The sequence below is a fragment of the Haliotis rufescens genome, unplaced genomic scaffold (genome assembly GCF_023055435.1).
Source record: "Haliotis rufescens isolate VD_foot unplaced genomic scaffold, xgHalRufe1.0.p SCAF_12, whole genome shotgun sequence".
In the NCBI taxonomy this organism is placed as follows: Eukaryota; Metazoa; Mollusca; class Gastropoda; order Lepetellida; family Haliotidae; genus Haliotis; species Haliotis rufescens.
In genome coordinates this window covers 4,180,597-4,201,712 of record NW_025963802.1, presented here as the reverse complement: position 1 = coordinate 4,201,712, position 21,116 = coordinate 4,180,597, and the positions used below count along the sequence as shown (strand labels likewise).

Sequence of the window (21,116 nt, the reverse complement as noted above, 5' to 3'; positions counted from 1 at the left end):
AGCATGAACTGCTACATGGAGTCTTGTGCATTATAAGTGCACATTATTATTATCATCATCATCATCATCTTCATCATCATCATCATTATTATTATTATTGGGGGGCACAGGTGGCCCAGTCATCATCATCATCATTATTATTATTATTATTATTGGGGGGCACAGGTGGCCCAGTCATCTAAGGCGCCGCGATTCGCTGTGCAGAGTTGGGCACGCCAGAAACCAATGATTGTGGGTTCGAATCCCGGTTCGCCCCAATTATGTTTCTAGGTTTGTCAGCACCATACCCGTGCTTGTGAGTTTCACCGAAGTGGTAAACGTCTTAGACCTGCATCACTTTAGGCTTTCTTCCCACATTAAGCTGACACGCCGTGATATAATTGAAATAATGTTAAAAGCGGCGTTAAACCCAACTCACTCACTCACTATTATCATTATTATTATTTTTTTAATTATTAATATAGGTCACATAGGTAACAAACACTTTCTCCATCAGTTTATATCTTTATTGCCACCACACCCTTAATATGTGAAAAATATGAGTGACTGACACACTTCACTGTACCCTGTCGCAGGAGACAAGCAGCCATTACAGTGACAGACTTGTCAAGATGCATCAGTCTGTTGGTGAGTGGATTGGGCTTACCACTGCCTCAAACTGCATTTCAGTCATCAGAGTGTCAGCTTAGTGTGGGAGGAGAGAGTGACGTGACGCAGGTGTAGACATTTACCACGTCACTTCGTGAAACCCACGAAGGTGGGTCAAGTCCAGACAGACCAAGAATCCATAATATATTCAGCTGTAGAAACTAACATTTCAGCCCACTAGTCCTTATAATAACACATAGTAAAACCCTAAAAAATGGCAAATTTCTACTAGTCCTTATGATACCTTAATTATTGGGCACTTTGGCAAGAACAACAGGACCTGTGCCAATTTCTAAAGCTGATATCTGTACCATTCCTGGATTCTCTCCAACGACTCTCTGATCCCTCAGACATAACTGTGCTCCGTCATCTGTAATAATACTACATCCCCAGCTACTTTCTCGTCACAAGAAATATATTGTAATACTGATTTACCTTTGTGTCAGTGGTGAACAATCATACATAGCAAGTACACAATTAGTCCCTCTGAGAATTAATTAACCTTGGTATCCCCAACATTGCCACATCACAAATGTTAGTGAGTCCGAGGGCTGGTAAAAAAGATTGATAATCAGAATTATCGTCGATAGGAAGAAATATTAATGATTTTGATATGAAATTGTTGTCATCGATGATAACTTACATAAACTATTGTAATGAAAAAAAGTTTAGATTTACCGAAACAAACCATGCCCTCCACAAGGTCATACTGCTTTTTCTTGTCTGTGGTAAATAATCATGGATAGTGGCTACACAATTAACAGAAGAACTCATTAACTCTTGACAATTCTGATACTAAAGGATAAACAACCGTACACAAATCGGGAAACCATTCGTGACCAACTCATGTTTATTTCGGGACAAGCCGAATATTGACTCGTGCCCCTCTGGCGGCCATTTTTGCGAGCGTGTTCTGTCTAAGCACAAATTGGCATAGCTAAAAGAATTGTCAACCTTGTTGCGTAATGATTCACGTATATTTCCCCCGTATATCATATATATTCCAGATGCTATTTTAAACACCGGGACATGCAGTTTGATACCGTATGATTGAACACATTTAACTGTATCTTGGGTAGATTTTTAGATGCAAGACATGTAAAACACCAAAAATTATTCTTGAGGGATTCTTTGACCGAAGAACTTTATACGCACATTCTGATTGGTTTGCCGTACATAACATTCATCGAAAGGGGGACAAGTCCTCTTACAGGTTACAGAAAGGGGCAAGTGGTGACGAATGATCGAGAAACATGTTGACATCATATCACACTGCTTGACCACTAGTGCTTGAATACATATTCCACACAACAAAGACACAAACATACTCACACAAACACCATCAACCCAGGTCTACCACTCTCATCAATTAACAAGAAAATCTAGCACTCACACAAATACCACTCCCGTTAGTACTACAGGTATATCTCAAACAATAAATTGCTTGATGTATATATTAAATTTACTGTCATGAGAGTGCTAACAAACAGGGACTGAGATCTAATCTATCAACAATCTTTACATACTTTATGAAATAGCTTACCCTTATTAATGTACACATTATTCAGGGATGAGAATTTATATTTTCCTTTTCAGCTGAAACTCCTTTGTAATGGAGCATGGTCCATAAATTGGGAGTGTTTATGGGGGAAGCTATCAGATTTTAACAAATTTGTGGTCACTAAAATTCGCGGATCCACAGAAAATTCTCATCCCTGATTATTAACATTGATTTTTAATACCAATTCTGAAAATGATAACATACATAATTTTGGGTACATAGGACACAGATAATGAAATGCCATCATTATCTCCATCAAACTGAACAGTGCAGATATCCTTAATTAGCTGGCATGATACACTACAGAACTTGTTCCTTCAAATCATACAACCAGTGGTACGGTCAGTAGTATTCTACAAACATACCACTACATAATCTTTACACACTACTATTTACATATTTACACATCCATGTTATAAGTTACATCTGCTGAGATTCAAGATTGATTCGACTGTTACAGTGGGTGAGTATGGTTTTACGCCGCTTTCGGCAATATTCCAGCAATATCACGGCGGGGGACACCAGAAATTAACTTCACACATTGTACCCATTTGGGGAATCAAGCCCAGGTCTTCGTTGTGACGAGCTAACGCTTTAACCGCTAGGCTAGCCGACAGCCCCCTTGACTGTTATGGCTACTGTAGCATTCACGTACTTGAGCCATGCATGTTTCTGAGAACACATGGCCAAATTTTATCTGTCGGTTAACTAACAGCCCACTGAAAACAATTACAACGAATAACCAACATTAAACATCTTCATAAAAAGAAAAAAGCTTTAAAATGTTAAAAATAAATACCAGTTAAGGGTATGAAACATGGTCGTGGGTTTTCATGAGACGATACGATACACAATACATATTACCTTTATTGATACGAAATAATACACTAACCAAAAAATATCACTTACTAGTTGTTTAATGACCCCCAAGTGTTTTTGTCAATAAGAGTTGTAATTAGCGCTACAATTTTACGACTGAAAACACCAGCTACAGCAAGCTTTTCCCTTTGACCCTGTTCTAAAATATTTAGTTAAGAAGTTTCCATGTGATTTGACATAATAATGCAAATCATACCCAAGTGTATTGTGATACGTATCGTAGCGTGACCTTGCTGAGTCGTTTCACCCCTACATCCTACTATAATCTGTACAGTCAGTCACTTCACTGCAAGTGGTAGAAATCAACACTGTCACACATTTGTCCTAGTGCTCACAAAACTATTAAGATAATTGTACTGCTACCTTCCATAAACATTCATAAATATGTTCAACATATATCAGAGTCCGGTTACTGCCTTACGTTTACATATCAGAGATCACAAATGCTGTAAATATTTCAATATTATCAATAAGGGCAAACTTAGCAAAAACATCAATAAAAGATTTGTGAAACAAGCTTGAACATGTTTCAATACTTTTGATTCTACACATAGATTATCTGTTTACTCCCAAAACATTGTTGTACAATCTTGTCTAACTGGGAATATTTTTTTATATTTCATGGATATCTCCATCATTATCACGCAGTGAGTTGATCTGTTATAAATTCTTGCAACTAGTGCCAGCATGAGACTGCCTTAACATCACAGTGACTGCAGCACGTATAGTAAACTATGTGCACGACAGACGGGGCCGCAATGCAAACATCTCAGTCCGTTACTCCATCTCTGGAGACGATACCCGCATGAATCCACAATCTGGAGCCGTCTACTGCTGGCTCTCCTGCTCCAAGCACCTGGCTATCGTGTTCAGCTGAATGTTGCTCGTTCCCTCGTAAATACAACCTGAAATAATAATAACAATAGTAGTACAGTGTAGTAGTAGTAGTAGTAGTAGTAGTAGTAGTAGTAGTAGTAGTAGTAGTAGTAGTAGTAGTAGTAGTAGTAGTAGTAGTAGTAGTAGAAAACAGCATTATAACTAACGGAGCATCGATCCCAATTCCGTGGATCAATGCTCATGATATCAATCACAGCATTGTCTTGTCCAGACTTGATTATTTACAGAGTCTAACTTCTAGTATTATTTTGGGTGGATTCCCATCCGGGATTCGAACCCTCACTCTCAGAGTAAAGCAACAAAACGCCAGCAGAAAGAGACAGAGACTCACCAACTCCACCACCAAGGCTTCCACAAAATGGAAGAACAATAAATGGTTGTACAGCTCACATGGTCTTGACGGAATGGCAACACACAAAGCAGTTCTAATATCAACCAACATGCTGTAAACAAGAAGAAGGAAGACTCACCGATCTTGCAGTCCCTGTAGTACTTCTCTATGGGGTAGTCCTTGGTGAAGCCCACGCCACCCATCCACTCCATGCACTTGGACGTGGTCAGTGTGGCCACCTGCAGCACAGACATAAAACTACCATACAACAGGGTGGGTAGGGCGGCTGTTGCATACAACCTGTCTACACTTAAAGAACAAAAAAGATATTTAAACTTCAATGAACGACACAGTAACGACGAATAAATTTAAACAAATGGTTCCAGAGCAATGACTTTTTAGAAATCAGTACTGATTGGTGACCTTTATTTGTAGAAAAAAGCAAAAACACTGAAAAGAAGTTTATATTCATGGTTTTACTGAGAATCTGGTGCCTCAAGAACATATCTGTAACCTAATATTGGATTGTATTTCAAATCTTTTGCAAAAGAATGGGCATTTCAGGTGAGTAAAGTATTTCATATTCTACATATTTGTTAATATTTTTTCCAAAGAGTGGGGGGCATGGGTGGCCCAGTCGTCAAAAGCACCATGATTTCCTGTGCAGAGTTGCTTCCCTTGGGACGCTAGAAACCTATGATTGTGGGTTCGAATCCCGGTTCGCCCCGATTATGTTACCTGTGCTTGTGGGATTCACCGAAGTGGTTTACGTCTGAGACCTGCGTCACTTCGGGCTTTCCTCCCACATTAAACTGACACGCCATGATATAACTTGAATACTGTTAAAAGCGGCATTAAACCCAACTGACTCACTCACTCACTCCAAAGAGTGCTTTGAAAAACTGATTTTGCATTTCATGTTTACAAAGTAAGCACATTTTTGGGAACATCATTATCCCTGCCTGAGTGCCGTACCTCGGAAGCGAAGTATTTGGCCATGGCCCCCTCCTTCATGATGGGGAGCCCCGCCTCCTTGCGGCGAGCTGCATTGTAGATCATCATCCGGGCAGCCTCGATCTGGGTGGCCACGTGGGAGATCTGGTGCTGCATAGCCTGAGGGGATGTGGGATACATGATAAAACAAAGATACCAACAACAAAAAGGTTGACAATGGAAACTGAGTCAGTGTTTGTATTGCACGCTATGGTCATCAATAATACATCAATACAATGTGTTACATGTGTCCGTTGTGTGGAGTACATGATTTTACGAACAGAACAATAAGGCTGAGAAGGGTAATTTTGGTACTGGGGTTGTGTGGGTACTGAGTAGGACCCGATTAGGAAGCTTCAGTCACTGTATGTAAGGCCAGATCATTTCATATGTGTATCAAAATACTTTTTGCCAGGGCTCCAGTCAAACAATACCCAATCAGACATTTTGTACGTCTCTTCAAACCTACAGTGGGTACCCTGGTAGGGTCGGGTAATCGTGGGTTGGGTGCCCAGACTGTAAATTTGGACTCGTCCCAGCCCTACAGAACATTCACGTACATGGTCCTGCCACCCAATAAAAGCCTGTACACCTTGCTAGTGACACATGACTCATTGTTGGAAACGACCTGTGAAGAACCAGGTTGGAATAGGTCTTAAGCAACCCATGCTTGTCGAAAGAGGCGACTAACAGGATCGGGTGGTCAGGCTCGCTGACTTGGTTGATGCATGTCATCATATCCCAATTGTGTGGATCGATCCTCATGATATCGATCACTGGCTTGTCTGGTCCAGAACTGATTATGTACAGACAGCCGTCATATAGCTGAAATGTTGCTGAGTGAGCTGTTAAACAACAAACAAACAAACAAACAAACATTGTTGGAAACAAACCTGGAAGTCACAAACTCTACGTCCAAACTGTTTCCGTTCCCGGGTGTAGGCAACTGCATGGTCGAAACAGCCCTGTGACAGACCCAGCATCTGCAACATGACAACAACATGTGTACCACCATCATGTACAACATATGATAACAATAATCATAATGTGAATGCAGCAAATCCACGTCCTAAAGCATGTTCAAAGTGCCACACTATTACCCTGGTCAATGGATCAGCGTGTGCCTGATCTTCATTCTCAACTCCCTGGGGAGCATACAAACCAAGCTGCCTGTGAGGCCTTAGAAGGTTAACAGTCATCCTACTGGGTGAAGATGGGCATATTTTTAACAAACCTAAGGAAACAACGCCACATGTGCTACATGTGCTTCAGTTTTGGGCAGTACCAAATTGTGTAACACCATCATGACAAGTTTGCACTGATGGGGGACAGTTCCATCCTCACTGAATTGTCTGTGGGTCTTACACTTAGTGACCGAGCGAGTTTAACACCACTTCTGTAAGTGAGTGAGTGAGATGGGTTTAACATCATTCCAGTTATATCATGGCGTGTCAGCTTAATGTGGGAGGAAAGCCCAAAGTGATGCAGGTATCAGATGTTTACCACTTCAATGAAACCCATGAGCAAGGTGCTGACAAACCTAGAAACGTACCTTCTGGCGTACACACGTTTCTGGTGTACCCAAGGGAGGCAACTCTAAACAGCGAATTGTGACACATTAGATGACTGGGGCACCTGTGCCCTCCACTTCACCCCCCACCCCCATCTCATCCCCCCCACCTCCCCCTTAACCCCCACCCCCTTACCTTGTGAGTTTGTTAGTGAGTTGGGTTTAACGCTGCTTTAACATTATTCCAGTCATATCACGGCGTGTCAGATTAATGTGGGAGGAAAGCCCGAAGTGATGCAGGTCTCAGACGTTTACCACTTCGGTGAAACCCACGAGCATGGATATGGTGCTGACAAACCAAGAAACATAATAGGGGCGAACCGGGATTCGAACCCACAATCATAGGTTTCTGGCATGCCCAAGGGACGCAACTCTGCACAGCGAATCACGGCGCCTTAGACAACTGGGCCACCAAAGTAATGTAGGAACTCTTAAATCCTGTGAAACATGACCACGTACCTGGGATGCAATTCCAATTCTTCCTTCATTCAACACACCAATGGCATACTTGTACCCATGGCCAAACTGACCCAGGAGATTCTCTTCAGGTACCTGAGAAAACATTATTGAAATAGACATCAATTCATGAATACATGTATATTCCACACTTTTGTCAAATGTTTTACCCAGATGCAACTACAGTGTATATAAATTATGATACAGTAAAATGGTTAAAGTTAAAGACTAAGTGTAAGACTAAACATTAACCAAATAAAGCAGTTGGCTATAAACACTTCGCTCCACATCCTAAGTGAAAAACTACACATTGGTCAAATCAAACGGTTGATAACAAACATATCATTCTGTACCTAAAGTTGAGGTGAGGTGAAATGGGGTTTAATGTCACGTTCAAGATTATTGCACTTATAAAGCAGTGTGATGGATGTGTGTGTGGTTACTTGTACTAGCAGGGTCTTGTCCTATTTTTATTGTGCTGGCATCCTGAGATACAATGCCACAGTTTACATGGTTTAACATGGATCTCCCACTCAGACACTGTATACCAACACCAAGACGACCAATCCTTGTTTTATCCCCTTAATGCCGAATGCCATCTTTTCTAACATCTTTTGGTATGACAAAGCCAGGGATTAAACCAACGACCTTCCGTTCTATCCACTAGACCACAGAGACAGTCCACACCCTAAGGGTTAACCTTAATTGATCTAAATGGTTGGTGGTAAGCACACCGTTCAACACCCTTGGGTACCATGAGTCATGGATGCCATCTTATCACTGCTGTGAGTCCACCGGAGTAGACTAGGTCTTCAGCAACCTATGCTTGCTGTCACAGGTTACTATGCTTGTAGTAAGAGGCGACTAAAGGGATTGGGTGGTCGGGCTCACTGACTTGGTTGATGCATGTCATTGATCCCAACTGCGTGGATCGATTTTCATATCTATCACACTGTCTGGTACAGACTCGATGATTTACAGACCGCCGCCATATGTCAAATATTGCTGAGTGCAGCGTTAAACAACAATCAAACAAACAAACAAACTGCTGTGAGATAGTCTTGACAGGAGAACTCTCTCAGCCAAACAGCATCATGATCATTCTTCAAGAAGTTCTAAAATCAAGCATGATTCAACCAAATTTTTAAAATTTCACACTTTGACATCCAAACATATCTCACATTATTTTCTAACATTTTACCAACACCGGAAAATGTTCCGATGTTCGATGTCAGAATCTCACCTTGACATTTTCAAAATGCACTGAGCATGTCTCTGACGCCCTGATGCCGACCTTGTTCTCTTTCTTTCCAATGGTGATGCCCTCGGAGTCTGCGTCCACGATGAAACATGTGATGCCCTTGTAGCCCTGAAGTCAAATCAATGCATCATATCTTGATTTTATTAACTAGCCTGTCTGTATAAGACATGTACACCATGTTACAACAATAACACTTCTCTAGTGGAATACCCCCACATCATGTTAGTAGGATGGTTTAATAATACTTCAGTTACCTCGTGGTTTAATAAGTTTTGGAGTGAGTGAGTATGGTTTTATGCCGCTTTTAGCAATATTCCAGCAATATCACGGCGGGGGACACCAGAAATGGGCTTCACACATTGTACCCATGTCGGGACTTGAACTGGGGTCTTCGGCTTGACGAGCGAACGCTTTAACCACTAGGCTACCCGACCAGCCCTAATCAGTGTTAGAACTACCGGTAAACTCAAAAGTTTTTCTAGCCCGGGTAAAGATAAATTGTCTTTGTAATGTTAAAACCATAGGGACATTGGGAAATTTGTACTAGCCCGCAGGAATTTGTACTAGCCCTGGGCTAGCAGGCCAGTGTTAATATCTAACCTTAGTTTAATGTGGGAGGAATGCCAGAAGTAGATGTCATAGATGTTTCCATGACAAACCAAGGACTGAGGAGTGTGATGACAAATCTTAAGATCATAATCTGGAATTTGAAGCCATGATCAGCAGATACTGGGAGAACTAGGGGACACAACTCTGCCCAGCTATTTGCCTAACAGTGCCAATTATCTCATTGAGTACATTGGTGGAAATAGCACTAACAAATACAGGGAAGCTGTTGATTATCCCTCACATAAGTGGGTTTGCAATTAGCGAATACATGGAAGTAGGATCCTATAGACTGTGCCTAATATCAACGGGTAATGTATTGACTAAGTCAAAAGAAGAGGAATTGAGGCGTAAAAGATAATGCCTCACATCGGTGGGTTTAGCATTGGCAAATACAAGGAAGAGGCCAGCAAAGGAGGAGTGGGATATCCAGATTTTCTCGCCATTTAGAACAAAGTGGTTGCCTTGCTTCACAGCTGACGTCTTCATTGCGAAGGCATCGGACCCTGACTCAGCCTCTGAGAGACAGAAACAGCCAACCTGAAAACAAAGTCAACCTAAATTTAGAAGCAAGCGATTCCATTGCAAGATGTGTAGATTGCATGTCATATAATGTACACCATACTACAGACACATAATAGCCTTTAAGCAACAAGAACATATTTAATAAGTTATGCATTCAAATAATGTTAAAACAATTAGATTAAGAACTGATATTTCCACACTTGCATCTATGGACTACAGCATAATAGTTATTATCATATACTTCAGTGTGGAAGACTGAGTTTTCTGAAGTTGAGAAAAGGGATATTTTCATTGCTATGAACGTAACACTTGATGTGCCACTCCAGTCAACATAACACTTTGATGGAACTTTTGTCAAGAGTTACCTCCCCACAAATTGTCTCCCTTTATCGTATATTGTCCCGTCGGTATAGAAACTGTTGACTTCCTTTTTACGTTAGTTCCACATTGACAAGGCAAAATAATGACAGACAGTCATTTGAGAAGTTGAGTAGGTTTGAAGAATAGTTTTTTGTTGGGAGTTGATTTTCTATATAATCATATCCAACTGTATGATAAAGAAATATCTCCTTTCCCTCATCACTCGATGAGAGAAACATATCTCACTTGACACATGAAATATCCTCTATTTATACCATGATATTGAAGAAAGCTTGATTCTGATTGGTCAAGACAGAACAAAATTACCTCAAGATACCATTATAATACCTCTACAAAACATCTTTTCTAAAATAATCTGTACGCATGAATACATCAATAGCCTACATATCACTGCATAAAACAATTGCTGCCGCTAACCCATGGGAACTGTGTATGTTCGATATCAGAGTGAGTGAGTGAGTGAGTTTGGTTTGACGCCGCTTTTAGCAATATTCCAGCTATATCACGGCAGGGGACACCAGAAATGGGCTTCACACATTGTACCCATGTCGGGAATCGAACCCGGGTCTTCAGCGTCACGAGCGAACGCTTTAACCACTAGGCTACCTGACCGCCCCGTTCGATATCAGAACATTATGGGATGTTTCTGGTTACAAGTTTGATGTTCCACACCAAAACCCTGACTGGTTTGATTATGAAATGACAACACTTAACGAAGCTGTATAGTATGCACACAAATTAAATTTTTTAGAGAAAGCGCTCGGCTTCAAATCAAAATAAAGAAGTATCAAATCTACAGTTAGACTACCTCAAAATTTAAAACACACCACCAAAATATCACAACAAACTCCATGGCTTTAACTAAGAATTTTTAATTATTTTCAAAATAAGTTTGACTGATATGAAAACTATTCATATCAGTTCAGAATACCTTTAATACAAGAAAACATTCTCACCGTGTCCGTAGCAAGTCTTGTCAAATATTTCTCTTTTTGTTCCTTGGTTCCAAAGTCATCAATGAGACGGTTGATGAGAGTGTTCTGGATGTCTACAAGCAGGGAGATTCCCGGATCCACCTTGGCTATCTCCTCAACAACGAGATTGGCCACGAAGAACGTGGAGTTTGTTCCAGCGTACTCACTAGGGATCTCTATGCCCATCAACTGTAGAGGGAAAGACCCATTATTTCTGGTGGGACAGAGTCATTTGGAAGTTGTCATGATTATGGCATCCTTGCAGGCCTCAAAGTTGCGACTAAAATTCAGAGGTAGCCAAATGACTACCTTCAAAAATATCTTGTGGTGACTAAATTATTGCTACACATATGTAGACACAAAAATAAACATGTCTACTACTGATTGTACTTGCAAATAATTCCTCCTAAAGTCAACAATGAGCCGAAATGCATACATATTAATGTAATTAGTATATTTCATTTTAGTTGATAGTTTATTGGATAAGCAAGGATATACCTGAATAATCTAGTAATATAAAATGCATCATTGTTCGAGTCACAAATAACAAAACTCAAGTACAGCATGTACAGTTTCCACTAATAAAAATTCCAAGACTAGTGCCATGACTTGCACATATAATAGTTATTTGATAAAAGATAATTTCAAATGCTTTTGGCTACCTACAATATTGGCTTGACTTCTTGATTTTACCACTGGCTACCTGGAAAAAAAGACTTGTAGCCATAGGACTACTTGGTAAAAATTGAAACTTTGAGGCCTGCCTTGCCAAACTCGGGTGGAGTTACATTTGGCTAGCCTAAAGAGTCTATGCATAGTCCAATCAAAAATTGCGTAACAAAAATGACATCAGGTTTACAAAATGACATGGCAACTGCCATGCAGATTTTGGTTAACTGCTGGGTTTGCAAAATCCTGTGTACCGCCAACTTGACATCAACAGATATTTTCCAAATCTTTTCATGTTTAACCAACATGCTCAAGTGATCTAAATGACATTTATTGTAACTCACCCCATTCTCAAAAAGCCCAGCAACAAGAGATCGGTCGAAAACGGCATGCTCGTCCATTTCTTTCACCAGCGGTTGTATTTTCTCAGCCGCAAACCGTGCAACTACAAGAAATAATAGACATTTTCATATTTTTCACCACAAATTCACCATTAACTTAACCTTACATCAGATAGATGGACTACAGTCAGATTGGTCAGCTTGAGTGAGTGAGTTGGGGTTTAACACAGCAGTTATTTCTACTTAAGGCGGAAAGCCTACACAGACAAATCCTAAATGCAATGTTAAAATTCAATTTTGAAACACCTCTGGATATAGGAAAATAAGAACTTTAAAAAAGCTGAATGTGAGCAAAAGTAACTATTTTTGTCAAATTTGCCTGCCAAGGGTACATCTGGAACCCGAGATAATTCTCTGTGGTCCTGTCCAGTGAAGATCTGGGGTCTTCAGCAACCCACGCAGCGACTCTGCTTGTTGTAAAAGGCGACAAACGGGATCCGGTGGTCAGGCTCGCTGACTTGGTTGATGCATGTCATTGATCCCAATTGCTTGGATCGATGCTCATGATATCAGTCACTGGATTGTCTGGCCCAGACTCGATTATTTACAGATCGCCGTCATATAGCTGGAATATTGCTGACTGCGGCGTTAAACAACAAACAAACTCTTGTTGTCCTGATAGTAACAGTAGTTTTGCGAAAGAGACAAAATGACTGTTGAAGCAAGGATGAAGGATTTGTGACTGACAATAAAGTGGAAGACAATTTTAATTAACTTGATCTGCTATTGTCTGTATTTACCAGTTTCCTTCATCATGCGTTCTTCATCACTGAGGATGGTGAGAGGTGCTGCCCGGAAGCCCTCTTGCAAGGTGGAGAGGTCTGTTGCAGACATAGACCGCAGGTGGGACGCAGAAGGTGAAAACCATCTTTTGTTAGTTTGGGACAGACTTCGAACTGTTGCTGACCGAAGAACCTAGTCATAAAACAAATGATAGGCTATATTCATGATATAAGTTAAAATGGCATGTTAACATCTTAATAAATCAGCCAAAACCTGCACTGCCCCCTCAAATTCAGTTCTCCAACATTTCCGTGTTAGCAAATTGTTCTTGCCAAAACCTCTTCCATGTAAACTGAATGTAAGTCGGTTTGGTTGCCACCATATTGTCTCATTCCTCACCACTCGGTATCTTGTAGATTATGGAATGGGACGAGTGTGCCAAATGGCATCGGGATCACTCATGATGTCTAAAGACTAAAGTCACGAGACAACATGCCTTTCCGCTCAGTCCCGTAAAGACTTCTACATGACTTGGTAAATTTATTTTTTAGTTTAACAGTGTGAATGTAGCTCAGTCGGGTAGCTGTCGGGCTAACAATCTGAAGGTCGCAAGTTCACGTAGGAAGGATTCTCACAAATATGGTTGCTTGTCTTTGAGACATGGGATCTACGGCAATGATCATCCTCACGTGAAGTTGTGGTACTGTATTCGAAAGGAGCTCCAATTTTAGTCTGGTAATTAGTATCCACCTTTTTCATGTTAAGGTCACATGGTCAAACAAATTATGTTACATAATTGAGACATGTTACAAGAATACAAATTGTTTGATTCCTTGGAGCTGTTATTTGAGATGCGTCACAAATGTTCAACAATTATTTGTTATATTTGTGGTCAAGATTTAGGAAACAGAAATGTGGAGTAGTGCACTTTACCGGGCACACATTTTCAGATCCTTTTACCCGGTAGTGGACTCGAACACGCCTCACTGGCTTACCGGATTGGCTAATTATTGCCCTAAAGGGGTGTTTGATCGCCAAGGCGTGTCAGCTCCCATTCGAGAGTGAACCATGGTAGCAATAAAGCGTGACAGCGGTAGCACTATAGCTCCGTATTGAGCTGTCGTTAGAGGGTGAAGCTCCTGGGAAATTGCATTTTAGCCCAGAAACGGCGAAAAAACGGTGAAAATGGTAAATCTGCTGATTTCATTTCGAAAAATTATCATTTTCATATAAACAAATATTTCCTCGTTAACAAGTTAACAATAAAATTAAAATGATTTACTTTACGTTTATCACGTTCATTACGTGGATGAAAGACAGCCTAAAATTCATAGGTCACATCAGTTCCCTATATACCACGAACACACCCACAGTTACATCCAATCGCCTTCGATTTGGAGACATTGTGTAATAAGAAAATGTGAAGGTCGACTTTGGAGTACGACCAATTCATTCGAAGTGAAAAGGGTGTCAGTTATCCATTTTTATGAAGACATGGGTATTTGGTTGTTAGTTACAAAACACACCTTAGTATAGGTCACACGTGTTACTGATTAAGAAATGAGAGGAATTATGTATACCTTCGCTGCAGCTCTGCTTATGGTGGCTGCCATTTTGGAAACTAGTCTAGTATTTACCGTGAGAGAAATAAAATTCACACAACCAAGCTCTATTCGAACAAGCACATTACACTATGTTAACGGGTTGTTGTTATCGGAAAACGCGTGACTTTTGTTATCTATTTATATTTCTCCAAGTATGTCTAATGTCAACCGATGAATAACTATGTGACGAGACAGGAGACCAAATCAGATAAAAACCCGACGTCCTTTCCGAGTGAAACAAAAATAAGGCCATATAAAAAGCGCTATAGTCCATATCACAGAGGCCATGCTCTAAGCGCAAAGAGTCAGAAAGTCAGTAGTCAGTGGAAAACAATTCCACAGAGATGCAGCTGACGAATGGAAATATTTGGGTTATTTGCTCCAAACGGTTTTAGTCTGTAGAAGGGACATCAAGGAAAAGTTACATATTTTGATGTCAGTTCTTGAGGATTACAGGAGCAATTCGGTTTACTGAGTGATATCGGACAGAATAGACAGCATTTAAAGTATATCCGTTCATGCACGTGCATTCAGTGCGATGATCGCAATGGCCTGGTTCCCTGTGTATGCTGCGCTGGCGCTACACTCAGCTGTGATCGCAATCGCTCTTTAGTCTTTGAAACAATGCATGAGACTGTATTTCGAATTTGCTTGAGCCTCGCCAGTTGTATTGCCAGAGTTAACCTTCAGCAAGCGGTTACAGTAGTCCAAACGAGAAAACTCTGACGTTTTTTGTAAGTGTCAGTGGCGTCTATATTTAGAGGTGAGGTGAAATTGGGTTTAACGTCGCGTCCAAGATTATTGCACTTATATAGCGACGTGCATGCACGTGTATGTGTGTGTGTGGCTGCTTGTACTAGTCCGGACTGATGCCGATTTATAGTGCTAGCTCACTGAGATACCATGCCGCAGTTTAACATGAATACCCCACTCAGACACAGTATACTGACTCCGAGCCGACCAGTCCTTGTTTTAGCCCCTTAATGCCGAGCGCCAGACAGGGTAACAACAAGTACAATCTTTTAACGTCTTTTTGTATGACGCGGCCCGGGATCGAACGCTGGACCTTCCGCTCTCCGGGCGGACGCTCTACCACAAGACCACGGAGGCGGTCTATATTTAGAGGTGAGGTGAGGTGAGGTGAGGTGAAATTGGGGTTAACGTCGCGTCCAAGATTATTGCGACGTGCATGCACGTGCGTGCGTGCGTGTGGCTGCTTGTACTAGTTCGGACTGATGCCGATTTATAGTGCTAGCTCACTGAGATAACATGAATATCCCATTCAGACACAGTATATTCTGACTCCTAGCTGAACAGTCCTTGTTTTAGCCCCTTATGCCGAGCGTCAGACAGGGTAACAACAAGTACCATCGTTTAACGTCTTTTGGTATTACGCGGCCGGAGCTTCCACTCTCAGGGCGGACGCTCTACCACTAGACCACGGAGGCGGTCCTTTATCAAGAACATGGCGGATTGAGCCTATGTTACACCATGGACACTTAAATACCATATTTAGGGTCCATGGTTACACAGATGGAACAGCATGTTTTGCAGAGTTAGTCAACATGATCATCCATGGGTCATAGTTGAATCAAGAAAGAAGCAAGCTACTCTCTAACATTGTTAGATCATTTTGAAGACTGGTTATTAATGTGTTATTTCAAACTATTATGTTTTTTAGTTTAGCGACCCCACTCGTAAATATACAAATTAGTTAAAGAACATGAATATTTTTAGGGAACATTATTTTTGTAGTAAAGAATTGTATATTTATGATTAATTTACAATTATATAAGCAATATTCCCCACACTATTTATGTTTCTTAACTTTTTTTGGTCAGTGTAAAACGACAACGAATACGATATTAAATGAAGATTATGTGTTTAACGACGTCACTCAAAATTATAAACGTTCTTTAAATATCATAGACAGTTATGTCGTTGAAAGAAATTGTGCGTTCATGTCCCAAACACTGCATTATATACATAGCGAAAATATACTTAAAACATCTTTTTGACATGTTTAAAAAGTCAATCTTAAACTTTACAAACCATTTATGCTGCGTCTGAATAACTATATATATCCATATTGTTGTTTTTTGTGTGTGTTTTTTTTATCAAAGTAACATTACAACACGCAATACTTATGCTTTATCCTTATTAATTCAGAACCAAATCAACGTTTGAAGTATATGAGAGTATTGTATCGTGTTCGCCAGGATCAACTATAGTTTCAGACGGATATAGTTCCATGGACAGTTTATCTATAACCAGCAATTACTCCACTGATAAGTATTTCTCTTCATCTCCCGTGTGGATTCCGGTTAGAATAATTCCCAGCAATCTATGCATGTCGTACGAGGTGACTTGCTGGATCGGATGGTCAGGCCCGTGGTGACTTGCATGGTTGTGTTCATCATGTGCTCACAATAGCATTCATTGGTTTGTCTGGTCCAGATTCGATTACTTATATGTCGCCGACATATAGCTGAAATATTGTCGAGTGCAGCGTTAAACATCAAACATCTTTTCAGAGGTAAAACATACTTCCAACGCAAATATATTCTGTTGAAACATTCGGCGATCATGACAGTTGTTAGGCCTACTCTAAACTCCAAGCTGTATTCATAGCCGATATTCCGAGTTTTACATGAGCTCACGTCAATGAACTTCTCCTAGATTGCAAGTACACCTATCTCTGCAACATACAAACGTGCAAATGTTTTTCAACAAATAAAATCATCATCGGTGAACGGGGTTTGAGCACGTACTTTCGAAAGTAGCTGTGTTCTTAGTGATTCGTGTCTTGGCATTACCTCCCTTTGGAATAAATCAATTGTTGAGCCGTTTATCCAGCCTATGCTGTTAGCTACTTAGACCGCTGATGAATGTTTAATTGAGGTTTGTTTGGAAGATGGCGGCACACGAGCCTAGTCTTGCCCCATGGTTACATTTCTTTACATGCATTCATGAAACTTGAAGGATTATCCAGTAATGGATAGACGAAATTTTAAGAAAGTTACCAGCGAAAATGGTTTCTCAAATGCAGTGATGAAAGCAGAACGATATTCAGCACAAGGTCAAAATGCTGACCGCGTCCAGGCCAAGCGGGCAATTTTGCAAGAACTTGGCACAGATCTGTCAATACGTGCAGAAAGAATGCGATTAAAGACACGAAATCTAAGCGATGGTTCTACGAGACACGACAATAGTATCCTGGAAGTTGGAACTGAAAAACGCAATGATGAAACGTACGCACTATTTATTTATTTTTGCAAAAGTTATCATTACAATCATAACATGGTTAAGCTAAAAAGTGGTTCCGTTTTCAGCAGTTTTAACATATATTCCTGGTTGGGGAGTGAAATGACACATCAAATGGGAGCAGGGCATGTTAGTTACGAGTCATTGTTTTCAGGTTCTTTAGTCATATCCGAACTCTAAGAATCGTAATTTAGTATGATAGTAAAGTAGCTGCAGTTACCATATCCCCTCATCCGTTCATAATGTTTCATATAAAACTTTGACTCCCAAACTTTCTATGTGTCACTAATTGGTGGCAGCACATTGACCTGTTAGAAGGCTCCGCCAATGTGAGATGTAAAATTGACAGCTATGCTTATATCAGCAACTAAGCCAGTCATAGTAAGGGGTGGCAAATATGTTATTAGTGCAGAAAAATAGAATGTTTAAATTAGCAGGAGACCTGTGAAGATCCGGGATAGAATAGGTCTTCAGCAACTCATGCATGCATGCCGTAAAATGTGACTATGCTTGTCGTAAGAGGCAAATAATGCAATCGGATGGTAAGACTTGCTGACTTGGTTGATGCATGTCATCGTATCCCAATTGCGTGGATCAATGCTCATGATGTAAATCACTGGATTGTCTGGTCCAGACTCGACTATTTACAGACCGCTGTCATATAGCAGCGTCAAACAATGAACAAACAAACAAATTAAACATGGCCACTGTGACGGACATATTTAGAAACCTACTTAGGCCAATTATCGTTTTTCAAAATGTATTTAAATTTGGCATGGGTTTTGTCAGTTGTGGGGCCTAACATGTATGTTAAATGTTGTGAGATACAAATTTTGACCTTGATTTAACCTTTACTGCCAACTAGTTGGTTTCACCAAAGTGAAAATGCTGCCATGGGTAATTACAACCAAAGTAGGTGCAAAATTGGAAACCAGAGCAAACAGGCCTGCCACTGTGGTTCATGACCCTGTGATCATGTGACCTCATGTAACCCTTCCACTCATCTTTGCAGTTGAAAGACCTTTGCCCTTTTACCATGCCTTTAAACATGTGAAATATCTTCTCTGATACTTCTTGACTGATGAAGTTGAAATCTGAAGGTTCCTTCTTATGAAAACATCTCATCTTGAGTATACCGATGTGATTTTGTTGTAAGCTCTTTTTAAAAAATATTTTAAAAATCTAATTGTACGAAATAGTTTGAAATCTTCTTCTTAAGAAACACAAGATTAACTATGTGAATGAAATGACAAGAAGAAAATGCAAGTTTGTTCAAGGCATCACTATTTGCACACAAAATGCTCAACGTCATCATTCTAGACAAAGTTCCATAAATATTTTTTTTTACGATTGTTTTAACCAATCTTTCTCTTTCTCGCCATAGATGTTTACCCAAACAAGATTGAAGTGACATAAAATTATCGCTTATTAAGTGAGGTGAACTACAGAGCCTTGTGGCTCCATTTGTCTGCAATACTTGCCATATGGTGGTTGACAGAAAAGCAGGCACAGATTAGCAGCATGTCCAATCGCCTGTAATCCGTTTGTCTGGGATCACAAAAAACATGTTGCAGAAGAGGGAAAGAATATCATGTTAACATGGTTAACATAAAGTTTCACCATATTTACACTGAATTTGATTCTAGTTTTGACTTCTTTAGCCCTTCCTGATTTCGTTGCTATTACCTCCACACTTCCACCATGTTATATGGCCATGTTGTCTTAGTAAATGAGGGACACTGGGGTAACCTTGTGGCTGAAGTGTGCTCGTTACGCAAAAGTCCTGGATTTGATTTCCCACAGGGGGATACAAAAGGTGTGAAGCCCATTTCTGATGGCTCCCGCTGTGATATTCCTGGAATATTGCTAAAAGTGGCGTAAAACCATACTCACTCACTCACTCTTATAAAATGATCATATTCAAAGGGTTTGTCGGTAAATTGTAATTGGACATACCAGTAGTATTCTCTTCTTTCTCTACAGAGGAGTTTATTAACCTTTTACTTCCTTATTGTTTCAACAATGTGCATTTCTTTCCTTTCCAAACTACTAAATAAGCTTCTATTTTTTTTTTAACACACTTTTATTTGTTATATAATGTTTGCACTGTGCCAAATGTAGGATAGGTGCATTCATAAACTTTGAAAAAGTAATAAAGTATGGCATTCTGTGACTTTAGCCACCAGTCCAAAGCCCAAGACTAATAAAGAATTCGGTCTAGTAAGCTACGCAAATAAAAGTCCATACATTAGCCATTTTAACTGTTAACACAAAGATCTGCTGAAAAAGAAGTCAACTGACAGGTTTAGGCAAGTAGACCCAACTGTTTTTTGGTACAGACTGATATACCGAGAAACTAAATAATCTGTGTGATGCGTGAAGATTACTGTGTGATCAGTTACAGAGCTACACAGCTGGTACCAGGTGTCCAGAGTGTCCGGGATGTCGTCAGCAGCCCGACCAGGATCCCAGTGTCGCAGGCCAGACAGAGGCGATGGGAGAAGGAGAGAGTCTTGAACAAGCAGCCCAAATCCAACATCAACATTCACAACTACAGGCCGGATTATTTGTGGAACAGAGGAGGACGTGTTAAAGAACTGAGAATAAGGTATTGGAATACCCTGTTCAATCTCATCTTCCCGAGGCAAGAGAGTTAACTGACTTTTAAAGTTCAGTTTCCACCCTTGCCAAACTAGGCTGGAATTCCTTGGCTCGATGATAGTGACACCTATGGCTATAACGAGTTATGTCCCTTCCATGCCTCTCCTATCATGCCTATGGACCAATTAGATTCCACCTTTTGTATCACTTGCATTTGCTTCAAACAAAAGTCAAGATGATCTGGTCGATAATCAAGATCTATATTGTGCTAAAATGAGTCTTATATTGTGAAGTACATCAAATCACGTGAGCACCTTGATAAAAAATATGAAAAGATTTAGAAAATATCTGTTGACAACGAGTTGGCGGTGCACATGCTTTGCAAATCCTGCAATTGACCGAAATCTGCATGACAGTTTTCCAACCAGATTTCGTTTTCGTCATGCGATTTTGATTGGACTATGCACAGACTCGTTAGTCCAGCCAAAATGTAACTCCATAATACCAGCCTAGTTTGGCAAGTGTGGAAACTGGACTTTTATAATCAGTTAACTCACTTGCCTCAGGAAGATGGCTTAATCCATGTTGGAGCACTGTCGTCCAAGGAGTGGACCCCTCCGTAGTCCAGTTGATAGAGTGTCTGTTCGGAGAGCAGGAAGTCAGTGGTTCAGTCCCCATCCGCATCATACAAAAAGACCTTAAAAGATGATCATTTTTGTTACCCTGCCTTGCGCTCGTCATTAAGTGGATAAAACAAGGTCTGGTCGGGTCA

At 40.4% G+C, this 21,116-nt stretch overlaps 2 protein-coding genes across 3 annotated transcripts in view; one reads left to right on the top strand and one right to left on the bottom strand.

Annotated features, from left to right (window-relative positions):
• Nucleotides 1–491: 491 nt before the first annotated feature.
• On the bottom strand, nt 492–14,597 carry LOC124138069 (short/branched chain specific acyl-CoA dehydrogenase, mitochondrial-like). The gene is made up of 11 exons (XM_046504583.2): nt 14,456–14,597; nt 12,893–13,067; nt 12,096–12,196; nt 11,065–11,271; nt 9,572–9,742; nt 8,579–8,704; nt 7,339–7,431; nt 6,203–6,292; nt 5,292–5,429; nt 4,456–4,555; nt 492–3,993 (listed from the first exon to the last, which is right to left on the bottom strand). Exons 1-11 carry the CDS (start codon nt 14,486–14,488, stop codon nt 3,917–3,919), a joined length of 1,311 nt encoding a protein of 436 aa, XP_046360539.2. The 5' UTR covers nt 14,489–14,597; the 3' UTR covers nt 492–3,916.
• Nucleotides 14,598–17,383: 2,786 nt separating this feature from the next.
• Nucleotides 17,384–21,116, top strand: part of LOC124138070 (protein SFI1 homolog) — a 47,231-nt gene continuing 43,498 nt past the window's right edge. For both annotated transcript variants that reach the window (XM_048393289.1, XM_048393288.1), the window contains exons 1-2: nt 17,384–17,730; nt 20,142–20,351. In XM_048393289.1, coding sequence (XP_048249246.1) covers nt 17,474–17,730; nt 20,142–20,351 — 467 coding nt within the window. In that variant the 5' untranslated portion in view covers nt 17,384–17,473. The remainder of the gene's footprint in view (nt 17,731–20,141; nt 20,352–21,116) is intronic.

Excerpts from the sequence above, each read along its gene's own strand:
- LOC124138069 (XM_046504583.2), bottom strand. The coding sequence starts at position 14,488 with ATGGCAGCCACCATAAGCAGAGCTGCAGCGAAG. Across the intron at positions 11,272-12,095 it reads CTGGGCTTTTTGAGAATGGG|TTGATGGGCATAGAGATCCC; the intron begins GTGAGTTACAAT and ends TTCCCTCTACAG. Across the intron at positions 8,705-9,571 it reads CCAATGCTAAACCCACCGAT|GGCTACAAGGGCATCACATG; the intron begins GTGAGGCATTAT and ends ATTTGACTTCAG.